Source organism: Apostichopus japonicus, chromosome 21, assembly GCF_037975245.1.
Source record: "Apostichopus japonicus isolate 1M-3 chromosome 21, ASM3797524v1, whole genome shotgun sequence".
In the NCBI taxonomy this organism is placed as follows: Eukaryota; Metazoa; Echinodermata; class Holothuroidea; order Aspidochirotida; family Stichopodidae; genus Apostichopus; species Apostichopus japonicus.
Window position 1 is genome coordinate 17,105,209 of NC_092581.1, and position 20,402 is coordinate 17,125,610.

Sequence of the window (20,402 nt, forward strand, 5' to 3'; positions counted from 1 at the left end):
ATACTAACTCCCAACCCTACCACAAACCTGCCCTAGTCAATGTCATACATGCAGAAAATATTACATTGTGTACTTATGATTAATACATGAATGGAAATGTATATACATGAATGAACATACAATCCTACCCCCCACCCCCCCTCTTTCCTCTATAAGACAATCTCAACCCCCCTCCTTCTAGCCCACTCAATACCCCCACCCCAACTACCTTGATGCCTCTAACACATATTATGACTGATATAATGGCAGAGTTGCTTTCTTTTCTTTGGTGTGTCCTTTGATGTTGGTGATGTCCATTCCATGTGTCCAGTCTTCCATAGGTGTGTCCTTTGTGTTTGTGATGTCCATTACATGTGTCCAGTCTTCCACTGGTGTGTCCTTTGCTGTTTGTGATGTCCATTCCATGTGTCCAGTCTTCCACTGGTGTGTCCTTTGCTGTTGGCGATGTCCATTCCATGTGTCCAGTCTTCCATAGGTGTTTCCTTTGCTGTTTGTGATGTCCATGCCATGTGTCCAGTCTTCCATTGGTGTGTCCTTTGCTGTTGGTGATGTCCATTCCATGTGTCCAGTCTTCCACTGGTGTGTCCTTTGCTGTTGGCGATGTCCATTCCATGTGTCCAGTCTTCCATTGGTGTGTCCTTTGCTGTTAGTGATGTCCATTCCATGTGTCCAGTCTTCCATATGTGTGTCCTTTGCTGTTTGTGCTGTCCATTCCATGTGTCCAGTCTTCCATTGGTGTGTCCTTTGCTGTCCATTCCATGTGTCCATAATTTGTAGCTGGATTTATTTCCCTGGTATAAATACACTAACTACACAGCACAGTACTATTCACTACTGCTGTCTGTGTGACCAGACTGGCAGGAAATATGCTAGATTCCTTCTGAATCAGTTTGTAGGAAAGGCTGATCAACCAGTTCAGATATGGAATGTTAACATCTTGCCATGACAGTCCTGAAAATATAAGAAAGGAGAACAACGAGCATCAGAAGCGACTGACAGAAATAGCTTGTAAAACAGACAGACAGACAGATAGAATGACATAAATATCACTAGTAACATGGACAGACAGATAGACTGACAGAAATATCTTGTAACAGAGACATACAGACAGACCGACAGTAATATCACTTGTAATACAGAGAGATATACTGACAGCAATATCACTTTTAACATGGACAGACAGATGGACTGACAGAAATATCTTGTAATAGAGACAGACAGACTGACAGTGATGTCCCTATTAACACAGACAAACGGACAGTAATATCACTTGTAGTACAGACAAATATAATGACAACAATATCACTTGTAACATGGACAGACAGATAGACTGACAGAAATATCTTGTAACAGAGACAGACAGACTGACATCACGACTCTAACTGGTTACAATTACAGAAAGGCAAACGGCATGCATTTGTAACATTGACAGAAAAAAGCTGACGACACGCTCTCTTGCAACTCCTACAGACGGAATGCTCTTGTCTTCTAAAATTTGATTTGTTCAGCAAGACAAAACTGATGGCACTAGCATAAGCCTTAAATGTGACTAATTACAAATGAATGTGTTAAATCAACAGGCATTCATTTACAAACAACACTGTTCACTAAACAATTTAAGTATTATAATTAATTGCATTCATGAGTAAGTTCATCAACAAAGTCATTTAGTACTAAAGGCGTCCATTAAGAAAGAAATGTCATGACAAAAGGCATTCATTAACGAAGACATTGGGTTTTCAAGGCTTTCAACAGCATTGATATTCTGGAGTCACACTTCACTGTGTATCCTAGAAATGTAAGCAACGAGCAGCTCACAGTTTGACCCTTGAAATGACTAAAAGCCTTTATAGATATGATGACAATCCTTGTCAAGCCATTAGGCTCACCCAGTAGCCTTGAGCATAATCAAATCTAATATCATCATCATCATCATTATCGACCACAGCAATTAATATTGAATACCTGAGATTAGTGTAAACATCACGAAGCATAGATGCAAATCACACCAGAGACAGCAAACAACTGGTTTGTGGGTTCAACTCTGCTGCTGCAGCAGTAGATGATGAGAGAGGCAGGGGGGTGGGGAGATGGGAGGGGAGTGGGGAAGATAAGAGGGGGTGAAGTGACCGACAGATTCTCAACAGACCCCTCCAACCTTAACTAACAAAATCATATCAAAACAAGTATCCATGTGATACTATATATACCAGTAGGTCCCGAAGACAGAGGGCCCACTGAACCTCCCCACGCCAGGGGTCCCTGAGGGAGAAGTAGCCCCAAGCCAAATAGAGACAGGTCTATTAGTCTGGTTGGTTTCTCTTTCAACTATAGAGAATGCTAAGCTCATGGCTATGTTTGGCTTTCATAGTTTGATTGATGGGTTCAATAATTATTCTGTTCATAATAAAATGCATTCAATCGTTTCCAATTTATCAAAGAGCAGGGAGGGGAGGAAAAGGGGGGGAGTGCTTGTAGCTTAAACTTGAACTAAGTCCATGAGTTCATGAATGTTGTATCATGGAGCTATAAACAGATTAGCTCAGAAACAATTATTTGTCATTTAAGATGGTCGGGCAGCTCCCTGGTTGAGCAACCAGCGAGATGTTATCTTCGTCTCCTGCTGGGATAAGTGGCAGCAGGCTTCCTCTTGAGCAGGAGAATTTGATACAGAAGAGATAAAGCATCTTCATGACCCTGACAGAGACGAAGATTATTTGTTGTCAAGGTTACCGGTGGTGAAAACTAGTACAGTTCATGAGTTCAGGAAGGTTGATCTTTTGTGTGTGGAGGTGATACTTACTTTGAAAACTATACATAACATTTTAAGATTTTTATAGTCAGGGTTGTAGTAAAGTTACTGAAAGTTTTTGTGGCAATAAAAACAAGCAACTTTACTTAGAGTCTGAAGTCCCGTGTTTTGGCGTACTGCATCAGTTTCTGAGGCAACATGTCTCTGAAATATTTTTTTTTTTTTCATTCTCTTCAATATCAACAACCCATAACAATGCACATTTTTAACTTGACCTAGTCTCATATGAAATTAAGCAGGAAAATCTGCAAAATCAAACTTTGGGAGTTCCCAATCTGTTCTTTGGGTGTGAGAAAGTACTATTTGACAAAGTCTGTGGCTGGCAAATATTTAGGAATAGAACAGAGTAGCATTCAGCACTGTGTCATAAAGCCCGGCGCTGCGGGAGCCTTAAAGGGTGTGAAGACTCGCGCAAAAAAAAACGTCTAATGCCAGTAATCTGATCTAGTTTAAAATGAGTTGTTACAGAAGTGTTAGACACCACCATCGATCCCAGCAAAATACACACACAGCTTGCTACCGTCGGAAATTAGACACTAGTTGTACAGCCAGTACATACAGCTGCGGTCAATACCCACAGCACAGTGTACAAACAATACAGCGATGGACATCTCAGGTCCTACTTAAGATAACAAGGTATCACGTTTCATTACTGTACTGTCTGCATTTTGTAGGGACACAAACAAAACGTCACTTGCAAGCAACAGAAAGTTAACTTTTTCAGATTGCCGTACGCCGTTTGGGGCGAGTCTTCAATGCCTTTAATTCCTCAGACATAAACTCAGATTAAAATATGGTTAATTTGACAACACCTTAGTCATAGAGACAATTTAAATGCTTACAAATGTAAATAAACAGGCTGGAGACAAGATTCTTTTATACCTGAATACGTCATTCCTCTCCATCACGTAGTAGTTACCGCTCCATGGTCTTTATCGTCTCATCTTCCATCTGTTCTCTATTGACTCCCGCCTCTTCTGGTTTTTTATCCTCATTGACTCCTGCCTCTTCCGGTTTTACATCCTCATTGACTCCTGCCTCTTCCCGTTTCTTATCCTCATTGACTCCTGCCTCTTCCGGTTTTTTATCCTCATTCGTTCCAGTTTCTGTTCCGGCTCCCGCCTCTCCTCCACCTTTGCCATCCTTCTTATCTTCATCCGTTAGGAATTTCTCCCACTGGGCTAACCTCGCCTCTCTTTCTCTGTCCGTTTCCTCGATCTTGTAATCAGTCTTACCGTCCCAAAGCTCTGCGGTCAGCTGGCGTTTGGCAAACCATCTAAAAATGATCAAAAATATTATCTCTGATCGAGAAAGTCTCACAAATTTTAGAATATGAACAAATAATGATAATAACAATATTTTTCGATTGGGTTTACTGATTGATTGATTTTAAGATTTCAAATATTTACAATTGTTTTCTCTGTAGTGTTATGTTTTTCTTCTGATGAATTTTGAGCTTTAAGTAAGATATCTTGACGGCAAAGAGTATTTATTATTATGACTCTCACTCACAGATACAAAAAAGACAGCCAGTTTACAATACAGTCCTCATGTCCTTAAAAATGAAGCTTTAATTTAACACCAGTTCTGAGGCTGTCCATCAATCCCTTACTACAAAATGTAGGAATGAAAAAGTAGGACTGATGTAGACAAGAGATACCATTTTCCATGCCTATTCTGCTTAAACATAATATGAAATCTAAACTGTGAAAATATACTTATATTTTTATGTCATGCAGCTCAATTGCTACAAACTTTCCTGATAGTATTGATGTTCATATTCACACAAGTTGATATGCACACTTCCACAGTCATGGACTATCTGTTGAAACCATGCAGAACAAAGCAAAAGCAAAACAGGATGAAAAAAGGGAATGTTTTGAAGAAAAAATTAGGCTCGCTGGACAGCCTGAAATTTTGTAACCCAACCCCCCCCCCCATGTCATTACGTAGGTTTGTTGTATAAATACTACTTGTGTACATCGCTAGGCCAGTCATGTTTAGGTCATGTGACAAACGTGAGGCCGGCAGGACACATAATGTGACTGTCACACCTCAACTTGATCATAGCGTTTGAACAGAATAACCCAGTTAAAACATCAGTTCTAGATGAACCAATTCTCTGAACAGATTTCACTAGGATTGTGGCAACGGGTAACAGAGTTGTCTGATTCTAAGTCCTATAGCTATTAAATTATAATTCTGCTCAATACCTTCCATTCATGGCCGCTACACATTTGTCAGCATCATCTGCGTCTTTAAACCTCACAGAGGTGACTCCTTCAGGATGATTCTAGCAAACAAACAAGAATCTTTCATTAACATAAGGATAATACATATTCATGAGGTCACACCTTCAGGATGATTCTAGCAAACAAACAAGAATCCTTCATTAACATAAGGATGAAACATATTCATGAGGTCACACCTTCAGGATGATTCTAGCACACAAACAAGAATCCTTCATTAACATAAGGATGAAACATATTCATGAGGTCACACCTTCAGGATGATTCTAGCAAACAAACAAGAATCCTTCATTAACATAAGGATAATACGGTCACACCTCAGGATGATTCTAGCAAACAGACAAGAATCCTTCATTAACATAAGGATAATACATATTCATGAGGTCACACCTCAGGATGATTCTAGCAAACAGACAAGAATCCTTCATTAACATAAGGATAATACATATTCAAGAGGTCACATCTACTGGATGATTCTAGCAAATAAACAAGAATCCTTCATTAACATAAGGATAATACATATTCATGAATGGCTTTTTCAGGATGATTCTTGCAAATGAACAAAGATCAGTGGCGGCGGAACCGGGGGGGCTTGGGGGGGCTCAGCCCCCCCAATGAAAAAGTTGAGGGGGCAAATGCATGATAAGCCCCCCCAATATTTACCAAGGCTCCGAAACGTGCATCTGCCCATTTTTCAATGCATACTTGTCGATCTGTCCGATGCACACGTATACTATATAGGTGTAATAATTTTAGTAATTGCTGGGGGACCCTGGTCCCTGGCCCGTCCCCTGGCTATAGACCACATTGTCACCCCAACCGCGTCTTCACGTCCCGTGAAAAGTGGAAGCAGTGAGTGTGAGTACCGGTAAGCGTAACACAACTTCGTCCTAGGCCAATGACTTGCCTCATTTCAGCCAGTTCTCCAACATCCCCTTACTTAGTGGCGGAGCGTCCATATATACAGTCAGGGGGCGGATCCACCCCCCCACCCCTCCTGATGGACTCAAATGGACTGCTGGCGCCCTTTTCAGCTTTTCACTACTTTTAACTTATTCGCGATTATTGACTATTTTATTGCGCTCTCATATACCTATTGACATTTGTCATATTCTGTTGGTGTATAATTTTCCGACAAAATGGCGACGACACCTATTTATTCTCCGTTTATCTGCAAATTAGCAAGGCCCGGAAAGGGTCATTTCCTGCAATCTAGGGAGTAACTTTACTCAAAAAAATTCTGTACGCTCCGCGCCAACCTGTTGTGGCGCTCCGCTTAGATAGTGTCGAAAGCGCCACTACAGACCATTCTTGCCCCCCCCCGACCAATACCCCTAGCTCCGCCACTGCCCTTACTACACTCAAAAACGTCTTTGCGAGTACACTACGAGTAATAGCTACTCTCTTAAATCACCATCGAATATACAAATTACAATGTTTTTACAGACTTTTACGTGCAATCTGAGAAATTGCAGGCTTGAGAGCCATATTTTAGGGCTAGGTATTCGCAGCATAAAACACTCGGGAAGTGCCGTTTCCGGCCATCTGGGGGTTTGAAAAAACCCAAAATTTTATTGTACGCTCCGCGCCAACCGATGGTGGCGCTCCGCTTAGATAGTCTCCACACATTAGCCCCCCCAATAATTTTTCCGTTCCGCCGCGCCTGACAAAGATGCCACCATTAACATAAGGAAAATATATAATCTATTATGAAAATAAATGCCTACAGCTCAACATCACCTTATCATATTGATAAGATCACTGATAAATCAATCAATCAACTTCATGTAATCAGAAATAAATATGAGCTAATCAACTCAAACCCCTCAGTCTATCCCATGCAATATGATATTTTGCATATTTATTTTTGATCAGTACCTACTTTTCATATTACTCTGTATATATCAGCTCATTTCACACAAACATAATAACACTCAACATGATCATACATATTCATGAGGTCACACCTTCAGGATGATTCTAGCACATTTCTCTTTCAATGTACTCTTGACATTTACACTTCTCTACGGTGTTATCGTCAATTACGTTATCATCAATTAAGTAATTCATTAATTCCTGGCTTGAAGCTTACATCAAATATTAGAACTTTGTTGACTTCACCAAACTTTGAACATTCAGCTTTGAGGTCATCCCTGATGTCATTGATAAGCATAGCATCTTCCTAAGAAGAGAGAAATAGGAAATGCACAAATAATAAAAAAATAATCATACAATTTAAATAATATTAATGATAACACAAACGAGGTGAAACAAGTTACAAAGAACCATAACAGGATCTTCTTAAGAAGAAGGTTCATAGACCAAACAAACAGACTAAGTGAATAAATCAATTAAAAGAAAATGACAATTAACTTCTATTCCTATATCCAATGTTATCCATACATCTGTCTATGTATTTGTATAATATTTTTGTTGTGGTCTAAAGATATTCATTCTGCTAGGATTGAAACATCACTCCATCTCACTTTATAAGTTTAAATATTAATCTATCAAATCTGTTTGTAAAAGCAGTCTGTAAACAGTTCTTACATTCTTTACAATTCTTGTTACATATTGGTGAAATAATGCTGCAGAAAGTAATAAAAGTAACAAGAAGCTAAACGAGTTAAGATTAAAGATTAGGACACTCAGACAAGTTCTGTGCAGTGGAAACTTTACCATTCAAGATGTTATACGGAAAGGAAGGAAAATATATCACCTCTAATCACCAACTGTCTATAAATACTGCACCAAATAAAAGGCAAAAAAAGGTTAACCTTTTAATGTTTATTTTTCATTGGGTTTTATATCGATACAGTTTCTCAAACTCAAAATATTACGTCCAAGGAAACATATTTTTATGGTTTTCATCCAAATCTATTTATTTTCCTGAGAGTATCGCTCTATATTCTTCGGGTGGTTCGTACTTTCAGCTCTTCAATCGACGGAGAACATGATTCGTAAACCCGACGAGTCTGTCTCTCTGAAAGACCGGCCATAGTTTGTTTTCAAGAGGATTAAATGATCCCTTCCTAATTCTTCCTGAAAGGACTGGGATTTGCGACATACGCTTCAAACCGTGCCATCCACGTAACAGAAATTCCTCTCTAATACTTAACAAGGACATAACTATGTTATTCGGAAGAATTCTTGAAGTTAGCTGTCATTACACCATGATCTTCAAAGCAATTGTCATCATGTGATGACTGCATGACATAAACAGACCAAGAATCCTCCTCGCAGTGTCTTGCAGATGACATGAGCTCATGGCGAGAAAATTAATCCACTAACTGCTCCAATATGTTTGCAGTTACTCTTGTGTTAATTTAACTTATTGACGTTACCATGGTTACCAACATAAATCACTTCAGTTTATTATAAAGCTAAAACAGGAGCAATTGTGTCCTTCACCCCGGAAGCAGCAGTAAGAAAGAGTCGGGAGAGGGGTGAGGGCTAACGATATGTTTCTCCTTTGTCACCTCTCTCACCCTTCCCCAATAATGGGGAAGATAAAGTGAAATGAATATGATAAGAATAATTTCCATTAAGTAAGATGAAGTTAACAATACAATGTGGATGTGTTTTTGTATGGTTAATACAGTGCAATGTACTGTCCCCAGAGGCACCCCTGTGTTATTTTCATAGTAAACAAATAGTTTCCTCCTTTGCTTGCTTTTGTAGACCTATAAAGTGTTAATACGTCCATTTGCCCATATTCTCTGTAAGCACTTAAAGCTGCTCTTTTTAATTGAGCATAATGAATCCTCACCACTGTTTCCACATAGTGTGGTAATTTAAAAAATAATGAACCTTCAATGACAAATCAAGGATGGTCAGTTATTGTAACAGCTCTTTGCACCCACACCTACATAAAATAATCCCTAGCTAGGTAATAGTCCAAACATGACACTCAGTCAGTACTTATCTAACCCATCAACACCCCCTTCCTTGCAGAGGGGACTTGGAGGCAAACAAATTTGATCAGCAATGATAAAACATGTCACCATGGCAACTGGTCATACTCAGTCATGATGCCTGCATCTCTAATAGGGAATGTCTGCAGCATATCGGTGCCAGCTCATTATTCGAACTCTATTGATGTTGAAATATCTCAGTCACAGAAAAGACAACAGCCGGCATATCTGTCAGTCACATTTTTACCGGTTAAATCCACAAATAAATCCGGTTACTGACAGACGAAGAGATCTGTTGGTATGAGACTAGATTAGATAGGATAGGAGTTGTTTTCCTAACAGGCATTCCAAGTATGCCTAATGTATCCTTGCACTTACTTATCAAGATTCCTTAGCAGATGAGCTGAAAATTGGTTTATTTGATAAGAGGTAAGGACAACTAGTTACCAACTCAAAATTTATAATATACAGAAATAAATAAAAGCTTTTTATTAGAAATAAATATGAAAATTGTGGCCAGAAACTCCAATAGTTGCTATGAAAGTTCACAAATGTTAACAATCAAAATTTCTATGTATCTCTCATATTTGTTTTCCTCTTAAGGCAAACTAGACAATAAAACTTTACACAATCAATGTTATGATTTTATATAGCAATATTGCCAGATGGTAAATTCATTTCATGGTTCCAGAATCACCATTGCTCTCTTAAAGAATCATATAATGTACCTTCTTTCTACACATGTGTTTATTCTTACATTTCAAGGTTACTACATTTCCTGCAGTTTGGTCTATCCAGAGCTTTGATAAATGAATTGTTAAAGTCCTTTAATTAATTAAAATTTCAACTCAATAATTAGTCTTTTGATCCCTAGTTGCTTCCATTTTTTTTTTTTTGTTCCTGGCATGGCTCTCTATTCCAAATAATTAGTCAAGGTACAGTTGTATAATGTAAGCCTCACATGAAGAACCAGAATGCAAAAATGCATTGTGGTTTCGATAATGTAACATGAGCAGTTTTCATCATGAATCTGACATAATGTATAGTGAAGGTGTACAATGTAAACTTGATCTTAGTAATACAGTAAAAGCAGTGTGATGTGACAAACAATTGTGATACATCAACATACTAAATATGACATCTGTCCTAAATATTGTTTAAAACATTGTTTTCACAATTTGACCCCCCTGGTGAATTCAAACGACCATTGACCTCCGCCAACAACATTAGGCTTCTTGTACTCAATGTGGAACAATTACATACCAAATATGCGATCTGTCCAAGCTTCCCTTGCGATATTATGTTTAGGAAGGTGTGTTAGTGAAGAGAGACAGGTGAGAGGGGAGTGAAGTAAATGTTTTGCATTTGTTGACCTCAAATGACCTTTGACCTCCACCAAAATCAATAAGCTTCTTGTACTCAATGTGGTACTTCTACACACCAAATATGAAATTGGTCTGACCTTCCATTCTTCAGATATCGTGTTTACAAGCTGGGCGTCACAAATGCACATACACATATACACACATACGCCATCATGAATGCAAAGGTTGCGATAATCATCGAAACCAAACATGCTTTCAAGTACAAGGGTACCATGAACCACCCTTGTTGATTGAAGCTACAAAGTGGTGATTGCAGGCAAGCGGGGTAAGCAGGGATAGATAAACAGTTTCCATGGTTACGAACAGATTGCATAACCAAAAATCACCACTAGCAGCAAACATTTAAGATGGTACTGTAAACATGCTTCACTGTACTGCACATTAAATCACTTAGACTGGAAATGCTAAAACTAACAAGTATGCTTAGCTAGTGCCTGTTGTGAAAAAAAATGCATGCCCAGGATGAAACACAGTAAGTAGATGCTTGATACATCACCATGACTAACGGTAGATTTCAATTATAACAACAACTGGGTGATTTCGAGGAATTTCAGGAATAAATTTGTTAATTTATCGGGTGGTAAGAAGTATAAAATCAAATAACTATGAACGTGAATATAAGATTTCGAGATAAGTTTATGATGTGAATGATTCAAATTTTACCAAACACGGACACTCGTCATATCATTAGGTTCTGGAAGAATTTTATAAAACCTGACAAAAATTACATGAATGTGATTTTGAAGGTGACAACATATTACTCAGACTATCTTGTGCTCATTATTTAAATATATCACACCTTGCGAGAATCACAATATTTTCTTTGAATGTTATAAATTATCAAACTGAATAAACCTTGCAAAATCTTTCAACAGTGTATTAGTGTAACAAAAGAGACTAAATAATTGTAACGAAGAAATAAACTCAAATGGCAATAGAACTTCAACATTATAACAAGTGACTTAATTTGGAAGATAAAATTGAGTCATTATTCTCAAGCATAACTGACTGAGCATGGTGGGACAGTAGTTCATACTTAATGTGAGAATAATATCAATAAGTAAGTTGAATTATTTTATCCAGTGTTAAAGCTATGATTATAGTGCACCACTAGAACACCTACAGTGTAGGCAGTGAGTGATACCTACGTGAATAATTTAGTGCTTTAAATTTTGCATAGCAGTTTCTTGAACCCAAACTTCATTTCTAATGAGATACTATGGTTCTGATTAAAAAACTGCTACTCATATTTGGACTTGACCGTTTTGTATAGCAACTTGACCATTTTGCATAGCACTTTGCATATCATTTTACAAAGCAATACTGGATGAATTATTCGCTGACCTCCACAGATGAAGACTTGAATCAGCTTCGAGTAATACCAACCCAAAGCATACATTTCAAAAGCTGAAATCTATTTGTATCCTAATGCATTAATCAATCTGACGATCCCTCCAAAGAACAGAGACTGCACCACTATAACGCCTAACATTACAATATCACTGCAAAATCTTAACACCAACACCAACACCACACCATCCCAACACCGCAACATCCAAACATCACACCATGCTGACTCAAGAGTAATACTGTTATCCTTTCACGATGTTTTATTAATATTCTGAGACAAAGGTATTATTACATTTTTTTGGACTCACAGCAAATTCCGATGGATCAAACATATGTTTGATGATAACGACTTGCTCGTTTCTTTTCCTTTGATGGAATTTCTTGTCTGGTCTCCAGGTTAACAATCTGTTGAAAAGAAACAAATGTTAACACCAGAACATGATAAATGACAATGTAGTTTCATTAGTATCCATGATAGGAAACACATTGCAGACTTCAAGTAATTCTGGCTTTGAAAAATCACCTTAGTGCAAACTTGACACCATTTTGACACCATTTTATAATGCAAGAAAATACATACATGCACACGGTACAGACTACTTCGTTCAAACTACATTTTTCTCTCGACAGACAGGGTTCTTCTTGACTGTGTTGTAGTTAAAGGTTTGCTGCCCTCAAATGATCTTGTTAGCTATATTCTGTCCATATGAAAACCATACCCTTAATTAAAGTTACCTATACATTTAACAACACCAATGTCTTCTCTGTCAACTGTTATACCCCATTCGACATCCTGCAATTTAAGGGTAGGGTACAGTACATACCCAATGAATCTCCATTGTCCTGTTTTTTGCAACCAAAATATATTGTACCGACTGCAAACTGAAGTGTTCCAATTTTTTAAAGGTCTTTGTGACCTCCACGAATATCTCTGTTGTTAGTTGCAATACGCAAATTAAAAAATGTACAAATGCTGTATGCGTCATTAAATATTACAAGTGGACATTTCAAAAGCATGACATAATCAATTTGACATATTAATGTTAAAAGCAGGGCCTTATTGGAAACCAGTTTTTGCTGAATAAGCAAACCCTGGATAAAAATGAGAATAAATAAAATTTCAGCACACAGATGTGATTGATGGCTGCATATTAGATCCACAAGTCTTGGGGAGAGATTATGTAGCCCTCTTTAAAATCAAAATAAAATTGAAATGAGAGGGAGAGATACAGTGTTCGATCTTGCAACCAAAGAAATGGTAAGCCTTGTTTACAAGTGGTACCTTATAACAAAGGGACCAATGCTTTCTGAGTCCTCTTATACCCTGCAAACATTAAACAACTGAGACATTAGTGAATAAGAGTGTTCTCACCTCTCTTGTGGATTTTTCTTCTTTTTGGTTTTCTTTTTCTTCTTTTTCAGTGATGGGTTATACTGGCCTTTGATGGCAAATTGTGCCTGTTCTACATGAATTCTGCTTCCTCTAAAGTCATAATCATCGAGTAGCTGCATTGCAAGGTCAACAGATTCTCGCTATGAAGAAAAAGGCAAAGCTGGTCTCGTGCTTTTAACCATTCAAGCGCTCAAGTTCAAACCGATTAAGTACTTCCTTTCTGAGCTTGTAAATTACACTTTAAACTTAGAGAGTAAGAGAGTTTCAAGAACAGAGAAGATTCACACAGTTGTGAGCCAGCATTAAAGGGTGTGAAGACTCGCGCAAAAAGAAACGTCTAATGCCGGTAATCTGACCTAGTTTCGAATGAGGTGTAACAGAAGTGTTAGACAACACTATCAATCCCAGAAAAAACACACACAGCTTGCTACCGTCTGTAATTAGACACTGGTGTACAGTCAGTACATACAGCTGCGGTCAATACCCACAGCACAGTGTATAAATGATACAGCGATGGACATCATAAAGATAACAAGGTATCACGTTTCATTACTGTCTGCATTTTGTAGCGACACGAACAAAACCTCACTTGCAAGCACCAGAAAGTTAACTTTTTCAGATGGCCGCACACGGTTTGGGGCAAGTCTTCAATGCCTTTAAGGAGACTGACTGGCAGAAAAGCAAACTTTATGGAGGGATGCATTGTTGCAACAATTTAAATAAATATTAAGTTGTTTTGTCACAAGATGATTTTATTTTCCAACCATTTCTATTTAGCAGTTATAAAAGAGCATGGTGTGTATTTAACCTTGAAAATATTCAAATCAAAGCTACATTTGTGATTACTTGAATACTGCCCTCTTCTTTTGTCTACAGTGATGGCTGAACAGTGACTATATTAAAGTCTCAATACGTGTTTGCTGATGAAAACTTCCGAAGCAGATTCAATGTTTCTTATTCTAAATGCACTCTGACCAGGTGGGTTTAATGGAGAAAAGCTGTCGCAATCGAAAGAAAGAAATTTATTTTCTGTTGCCCTTATGGGGCGAACGATTTACCGTTAAATCACTGCCACAGCCCATGTCAACATGTTCATTACACAAATGAAAACAAAATAGTCTACATGCGGCCCGATCAAGATTTTAACACGCAGTCCTATACTTGTATCATCCACTCTTTACATTTCCAGGGAGGAATTGTCTAGAAACACCTGTTTATTCATTGCAATGGAAGGAAATGACACAGTTTTGCAAGCTACATCGGTTAGACCGAGATAAATATACAAGAGCAGGGACCTAACACAGGCTAGCCACAAAAGTAAAAGTAAGCCTAGGCCTAACGGTCGTAAACAAAAAAGAGAGTTTTGGGGCGGGCTTGCAAATTTTGACCAAAGTTTGTAGAATCTATGGACTCGTTAATAAATCTGGTGACTTTTATTCAGCTCAAAATTTTAAACGACAGATAACTCAATAAAAGTAAGGAATATTAATATAAAAACTGCATAGAACGGTGTCACTTTTCACTGAACTTTTAGTGCAGTAAGCTAGAAAGGTCGAAGTTTGAGTTTGGCAAACACATACTGAGACTTTAATTGAGAAATTAATCTGGAATAAAACCATTTTCAAAGCCTAGCAAATATTGATGATTTCCTATACAAGTGTGTTAGATACTCTTGCTATGAGTTATTCATCTTCATGTTCAATATGTTACAAGCACGTGGAAGAAATATATAAATATCTTAAGATGCAATTTTGTAACCTGGACAAGTCCACAACTGATACAGAGTTTGACATTCTATACTCTTTGAAAGCTCTACGTAAAGTTGGAAACATAGCCAATAAGTTTAAAGGCATTGAAGACTTGCACCAAACCGTGTGCCGCAATCTGAAAAGGTTAACTTTCTGTTGCTTGAAAGTGAAGTTATGTTTGTGTCGCTACAAAATGCAGACAGTAATGAAAGGTGATACCTTGTTATCTTTAGCTGGACCTGAGATGTCCATCGCTGTATTGTTGCACACTGTGCTGTAAGTATTGACCGCAGCTGTATGTACTGACTGTACACTAGCGTCTAATTACCGATGGTAGCAAGTTGTGTGTGTATTTTCTGGGATCGATGGTGGTGTCTAACACTTTTGTTACACCTCATTCGAAACTTAGTCAGATTACCGGCATTAGATGTTTTTTTGCGCAAGTCTTCACACACTTTAAATAACTCAATTAAAATTACCCACATCAAGTCATTAATTACCCACATCAAGTCATTAATTACCCACATCAAGTCATTAATTACCCATATCAAGTCATACAATAATTACCTTCAGATACGTGCAGAGGCCGTCTCCTTTCAGATTACCCTCGCTGTCTGTGTATAGTTTTAATCTTGGTTTGCCCGTGTCCTCCTCCTCTGTGATGATCCCGCACTTGTTCATTAATTCCTTAAACTCATCCAGAGTTGTGTCATCTGGTAAACCAGACACATACACATTAGTGTTTTTCTCACCTTCGATTTCAAACCATCCTAAAAATAGAAAAAATGAAACAATGACGACCAGTTATATGCGGTGACAAAATGACTGGTAGATGGGAAGGGGGGAGGGAGGGAGTGGTGTGATGGAAGCAAGCAATGTATATTATTTTGAAAGAGGCTGATGAAACCAGGAAAGATCAGAAACTTTTTGAGTTATTGCAACAACTGACACCTATCTAAGATTTGTAAATAAATGAATAAGTGCATAAAGTTTTCCACATCTTGGTGATTATAAAGATACTAGGGTTTCCTGCAAAAAAGCTGTTATATATTTTTGCATTCATGTACCAACCAGTTTTGTTTCATAACTGGAGATTAAAAAGGAATCAAACTGACACCTAAAATGGATCCAGATTCCAAGTTTACTACCAAATTGGAAGAAGACTTTAGTTAAAGTGGAAGTTAAGTTAAGCATAGATTGGAGCAGGGTAACAACAAGACAAGAGGTACCATAACTTGATCATGAATCCAACATCCTCAATAAATACAGAGTTTTGCTTCATCAATGAGAAGATTGCTGTAACTTCTTGGACCTTAAAATGAACAACTTGAGTAAAAACTAACCTTCATCTCCTTTCCGTTTCGGACCTTTCTGTTTCGTTTCTTGCTCCTCTTGTGTTGCACTACTGGTGCCCTCACTGAGGGCAGCATCATCCTTTCCTGTTGACGTATCTATACCGTAACTGGCCTGATACGCTGCGAGAAAGTCATCGTCCACCTGCGAAACAGAGATTATGGCCAATGTACAATCTATTGATGACAGGGATGAAGGTCATTGTACAATCTTTTCATGACAACAACTAACATTCAGTTTCTCTCCAGATCAAGTCCATGAATGTACAAAACTGCACTGCAGTGAGTATATGCAACACTGGTTACATTTAGCCATTATATATGTCAAGTTTGTCCAGTGTTAATGATTGCAAGCTAAGTACTCATCATCCATAGGACAACTTTGAAGGAAACCTTGAATGTCTGAAGAGAAAGTTTACTTGCAGGTAAAACTTTTCCAATATGGCATCGCTACATGCTATGCAAGATTGTCAAATTGCAATTCAAGTGCAAAGATGAAGATAACAATTTTGTACACAGGAACAATATAATAATAATAATAATAATAAATGAGACTTATATAGTGCCAAATCAGTAGACAAAAGTCACTGCTCACTGCGCTTTATAGATTAAATATAGTATTTTATCAGAGATAAAATGCAGAGCTTTCAATACTGCTACACAAAATTTGAATGATACAGTAAATTATTCCCTGACTTGTCTTTGACGATCATTATAAAATCTGTCATTTAAACTATTGACAATAGGCTTGTTGTCATGCAAACTATACCTTAGGAAACCAAGCTTTTCTTTGTGCGTCCCATTCATACACAGAGCCATCATTTGGATCTGTGTGTGTATAAGCATCATCTGCTTGCTGCTTCTCCACTGCTTCCAACTCTAACTGACGATCAAACTCTTCATCGGATGACATTTTATGCTTTGAACTAAAGAGAGAAAAGGAAAAAGAAAGAATATATATGCTCCCTTTTAGGATATAGTTTTGTCCAGCTAGCAACCTGTTAATTAAACATTGTGACCTATTACAGAAATGAATTAAATATAATACGGTTTAAATTAATGAATTTGTCCAAACATAGAACACTTCATTGTATTTGGTACCAATATTGAGCAATTCTGTCATTAAATATGCTACACTGAGATATAGCATTACTGATATCTTGAAGACTTTGAAATGGAAACCCCTCATATAAAGAAGGAAAAGGGCCAGATTCATGCTTTTTATCAAATAATTAATGGCCTAGTTGCAGTCCCAAATGAGACTAATCCATTCTTGAAACCAGGGACACATGGCCACAATATTCAAATTCCACATAATCATTGTGCTTTTAAGTATAGTTTCTATCCAGAAAAGACTGCGATTCGCAATCCTTGGCCGTTATGGGAAGCCCTAGTCTTGAGGTGTTTAAAACTAGATTGCCCACGAATTGTTACTAGCACTGCTGCCCTGCGCACCAATATCCTCGTTGTCATACCCGAGAGGGGTTTTTAACGAGTATTCAACAGAAACAGAAACAAATCTTCAATCCATGCACAGAATCCTGCATTAAAGAACTTGCAAGAAAGGTCTGTATCAAAATAATTGAATATGTTTATTTATTTAAACATCACAAACACAAACATTTCTGGGTTCACAGATAAGAGCACAGGCAATCACAAGATTTTACAAAGTACCTGGAGTATACATGTGTGGAAATGACATTAACCATCTGCAATATTTTGGAAGCTTCCTTTGCTACCCTCTTTAGGAAAGAACTTTTCACACTTCTGATCAAAAGTGAATGTGACTTACTGTAGATCTAGGCTTAATCAACCCACTTGCAAAACCAGGCTAGCAGCCTATAGGCCTACAGTACTTAAGTGTAATATTATTTTATAATCCTAGGCCTAAATACTAATAATGGTTGAGTTGTTGATATGAATATTCCTGTGCGGTATTTCAACAAGAGGGTCCATGCTTCATGATCACGAGAGTTAATATTTTACAACTTGTCTAATGCCAAAAGTCCAAGCCTTACTAAGGTGATTAAATCTTCATACCCTTCCATATACAGTACTTTAGTCAGTATTGCGAAGTTCGGAACACTGCGAAGTTCGGACACCCTAAGAAATACACGATTTCACCATGACAACCTATAGCAACAGCCAGATTAACAAAAAACTACAATGCTACAGTTATTTTCTCTCCAAAATGACCCGTGTGTAAGTAAGTACTTACATATTTATCAATAAAATGACGGAGATCTATGAAGTCTGTTATAATTACTGAAAGAGCAACTGCGCCACCAATTTTATCACCAGCGCCACACTGTGGGTTGGGTGTCCGAACTTCGCAATACTCTAGCAAAGAAATACCAGTTCCACAATCACGAAGAATCTTCTTGAAATACAACGTGAAAACAGTTTGCAGGAAAGAAAGTTTGGCCGTGTATCGTAATATAACACAATTCTCCCACCATATCAAGTATATTTTCAGGTGATTTAGACCAGAAGATATAGTTTTGGGGTGATTTAAGGCTTAGGTGTCCGAACTTCGAAGTGTCCATGCTACTACTACTACTAGCTTTAATACTAAGGCTAGCATAGCTATAAATCCAAATACAATGGTGACAGGACCAAATCTGAGCAACATTGCACACTTTGAGGTTATGCCCACCTTATTTAGCACACAAAATAATTAAGTCTACCAATTATAACCGCCAATTACGGAGTACTGAAACGTACGATACAAGTTGCGCTAGATTATATTTAACCAAAGTTTTAAGTACTGTTATACACAGGCGTACGCTATGTATAACTCTCGCGAAAACGGTTAAAATGATCTTTCATATATGAGGTGCAACCTAATGTGAGCGTATGGATTCAGGTTACATATGTCTAACTAAGTGACAACACTCGTCATAGCCAAGATAGAAATAGACAGAATTTTTATGAATTTACAGTTAAGGAAAGTGTCTTTTATCTTCAATGAGTATTACCTGCACAATCCAAAAATAAATGTTGCAGCGATTTTCCCTCACAAGGACGATCGAAAAGGAGTACTCATGTAAAAGCACTCCCATTCTGGTTCCAAAGCTTGATGGACTTAGAACCGCGCAAGGCGAAAATTGTCGGAAAATATTTTGCAGTTGGTCAGGAACATCATGACATTTGAGCGAATTTTTCTCGTTTATCTCAACATTTCTACTTTTAGACTCAGCATTTTCAAAATATGTATTAGTTTTTTTTTTCGATTTACTTCGAAATTTTGAAGTTTATAATTTCAAAATTGTAACATTTTGTTTCTAACTTCCGACGGTTTTACTGGACAATTCACCTCATTTCATGCTTTATTTCAATATTTATACAAGTTATCTAGCAATGTGACGTTTTTTCATAACATGTCCAAATTTGTACTTTATATTTTGTCTACGAATATGCCAATAAATGTTGATACTTTAGCTCGAATAATTAACCTCTCTTCGTTGAACCACATTTTTTTTTTTTTTTTTTTGCAAATTTATTGTTTTTCCTTGCACTGAATTAATTTTGGTTGTGAGAGATCGGTTGTTTCTTTTGCTTTCGAATCGCACCATATTAATTGTGAACAGTTTATTTCACATCTGTTCATTCGGTATTGATTTCACAGCTCTGTCGTAATATTCATAACTCTGATATTGATTTTCAATTAAATATTTCGGTTTAGTTGAACAGTTGATTTAGCGATACCTTTCATATTTTGGAAAGGATTTAGTTGGATTTCGCATGTTGTATCGTAGTGTGGTAGTGGATGCGCATTGTCAGGACATTGTCTCAAGTCGGAAGAAGATTAAATCTTTGGTAGCCCAACATATTTCTATTTTAGACTTTAAATGATGGATTGATTAGCATGTGCTGTAGTTTGTGATGTATTTCAATTGTTTCTTCCTCTTTATATAATGTCGAACGTTTTGTGTAGATTTTTAGATTAGATTTGCAAACCACTGTCTTGAGATCTCAACCGTCGAACATACCTGGAAAAAAATCACATGTCCGTTAATCCTAACCCATAACCAGGGGCGGACTGGGTCTTGAAACCGGCCCGGGCATTTTCCACCTAGACCGGGCCATTATTCATTGATATGCTACTTACATAGTGATCGCTGTCCTGGGGGAGGGGTCTAATTAATTCATTTATATTTTTTTTTGAAGTTAAGGAATGCCTAGATGCAAACTGTTGC

General features: G+C 37.6%; 1 protein-coding gene across 1 annotated transcript; it reads right to left on the reverse strand.

Annotated features, from left to right (window-relative positions):
- Positions 1-255: 255 nt before the first annotated feature.
- LOC139962724 (17S U2 SnRNP complex component HTATSF1-like) lies at positions 256-19,326 on the reverse strand. Its single transcript, XM_071962969.1, has 10 exons — positions 19,182-19,326; positions 16,973-17,129; positions 16,195-16,348; positions 15,419-15,621; positions 13,083-13,243; positions 12,019-12,115; positions 7,154-7,243; positions 5,026-5,105; positions 3,695-4,088; positions 256-951 (listed from the first exon to the last, which is right to left on the reverse strand). Exons 2-9 carry the CDS (start codon positions 17,114-17,116, stop codon positions 3,728-3,730), a joined length of 1,290 nt encoding a protein of 429 aa, XP_071819070.1. The 5' UTR covers positions 17,117-17,129; positions 19,182-19,326; the 3' UTR covers positions 256-951; positions 3,695-3,727.
- Positions 19,327-20,402: the final 1,076 nt, after the last annotated feature.

Excerpts from the sequence above, each read along its gene's own strand:
- LOC139962724 (XM_071962969.1), bottom strand. The coding sequence starts at position 17,116 with ATGTCATCCGATGAAGAGTTTGATCGTCAGTTAGAGTTGGAAGCAGTG. Across the intron at positions 15,622-16,194 it reads GAAACGGAAAGGAGATGAAG|GATGGTTTGAAATCGAAGGT; the intron begins GTTAGTTTTTAC and ends TTCTATTTTTAG. Across the intron at positions 12,116-13,082 it reads AAGAAAAATCCACAAGAGAG|ATTGTTAACCTGGAGACCAG; the intron begins GTGAGAACACTC and ends TCTTTTCAACAG.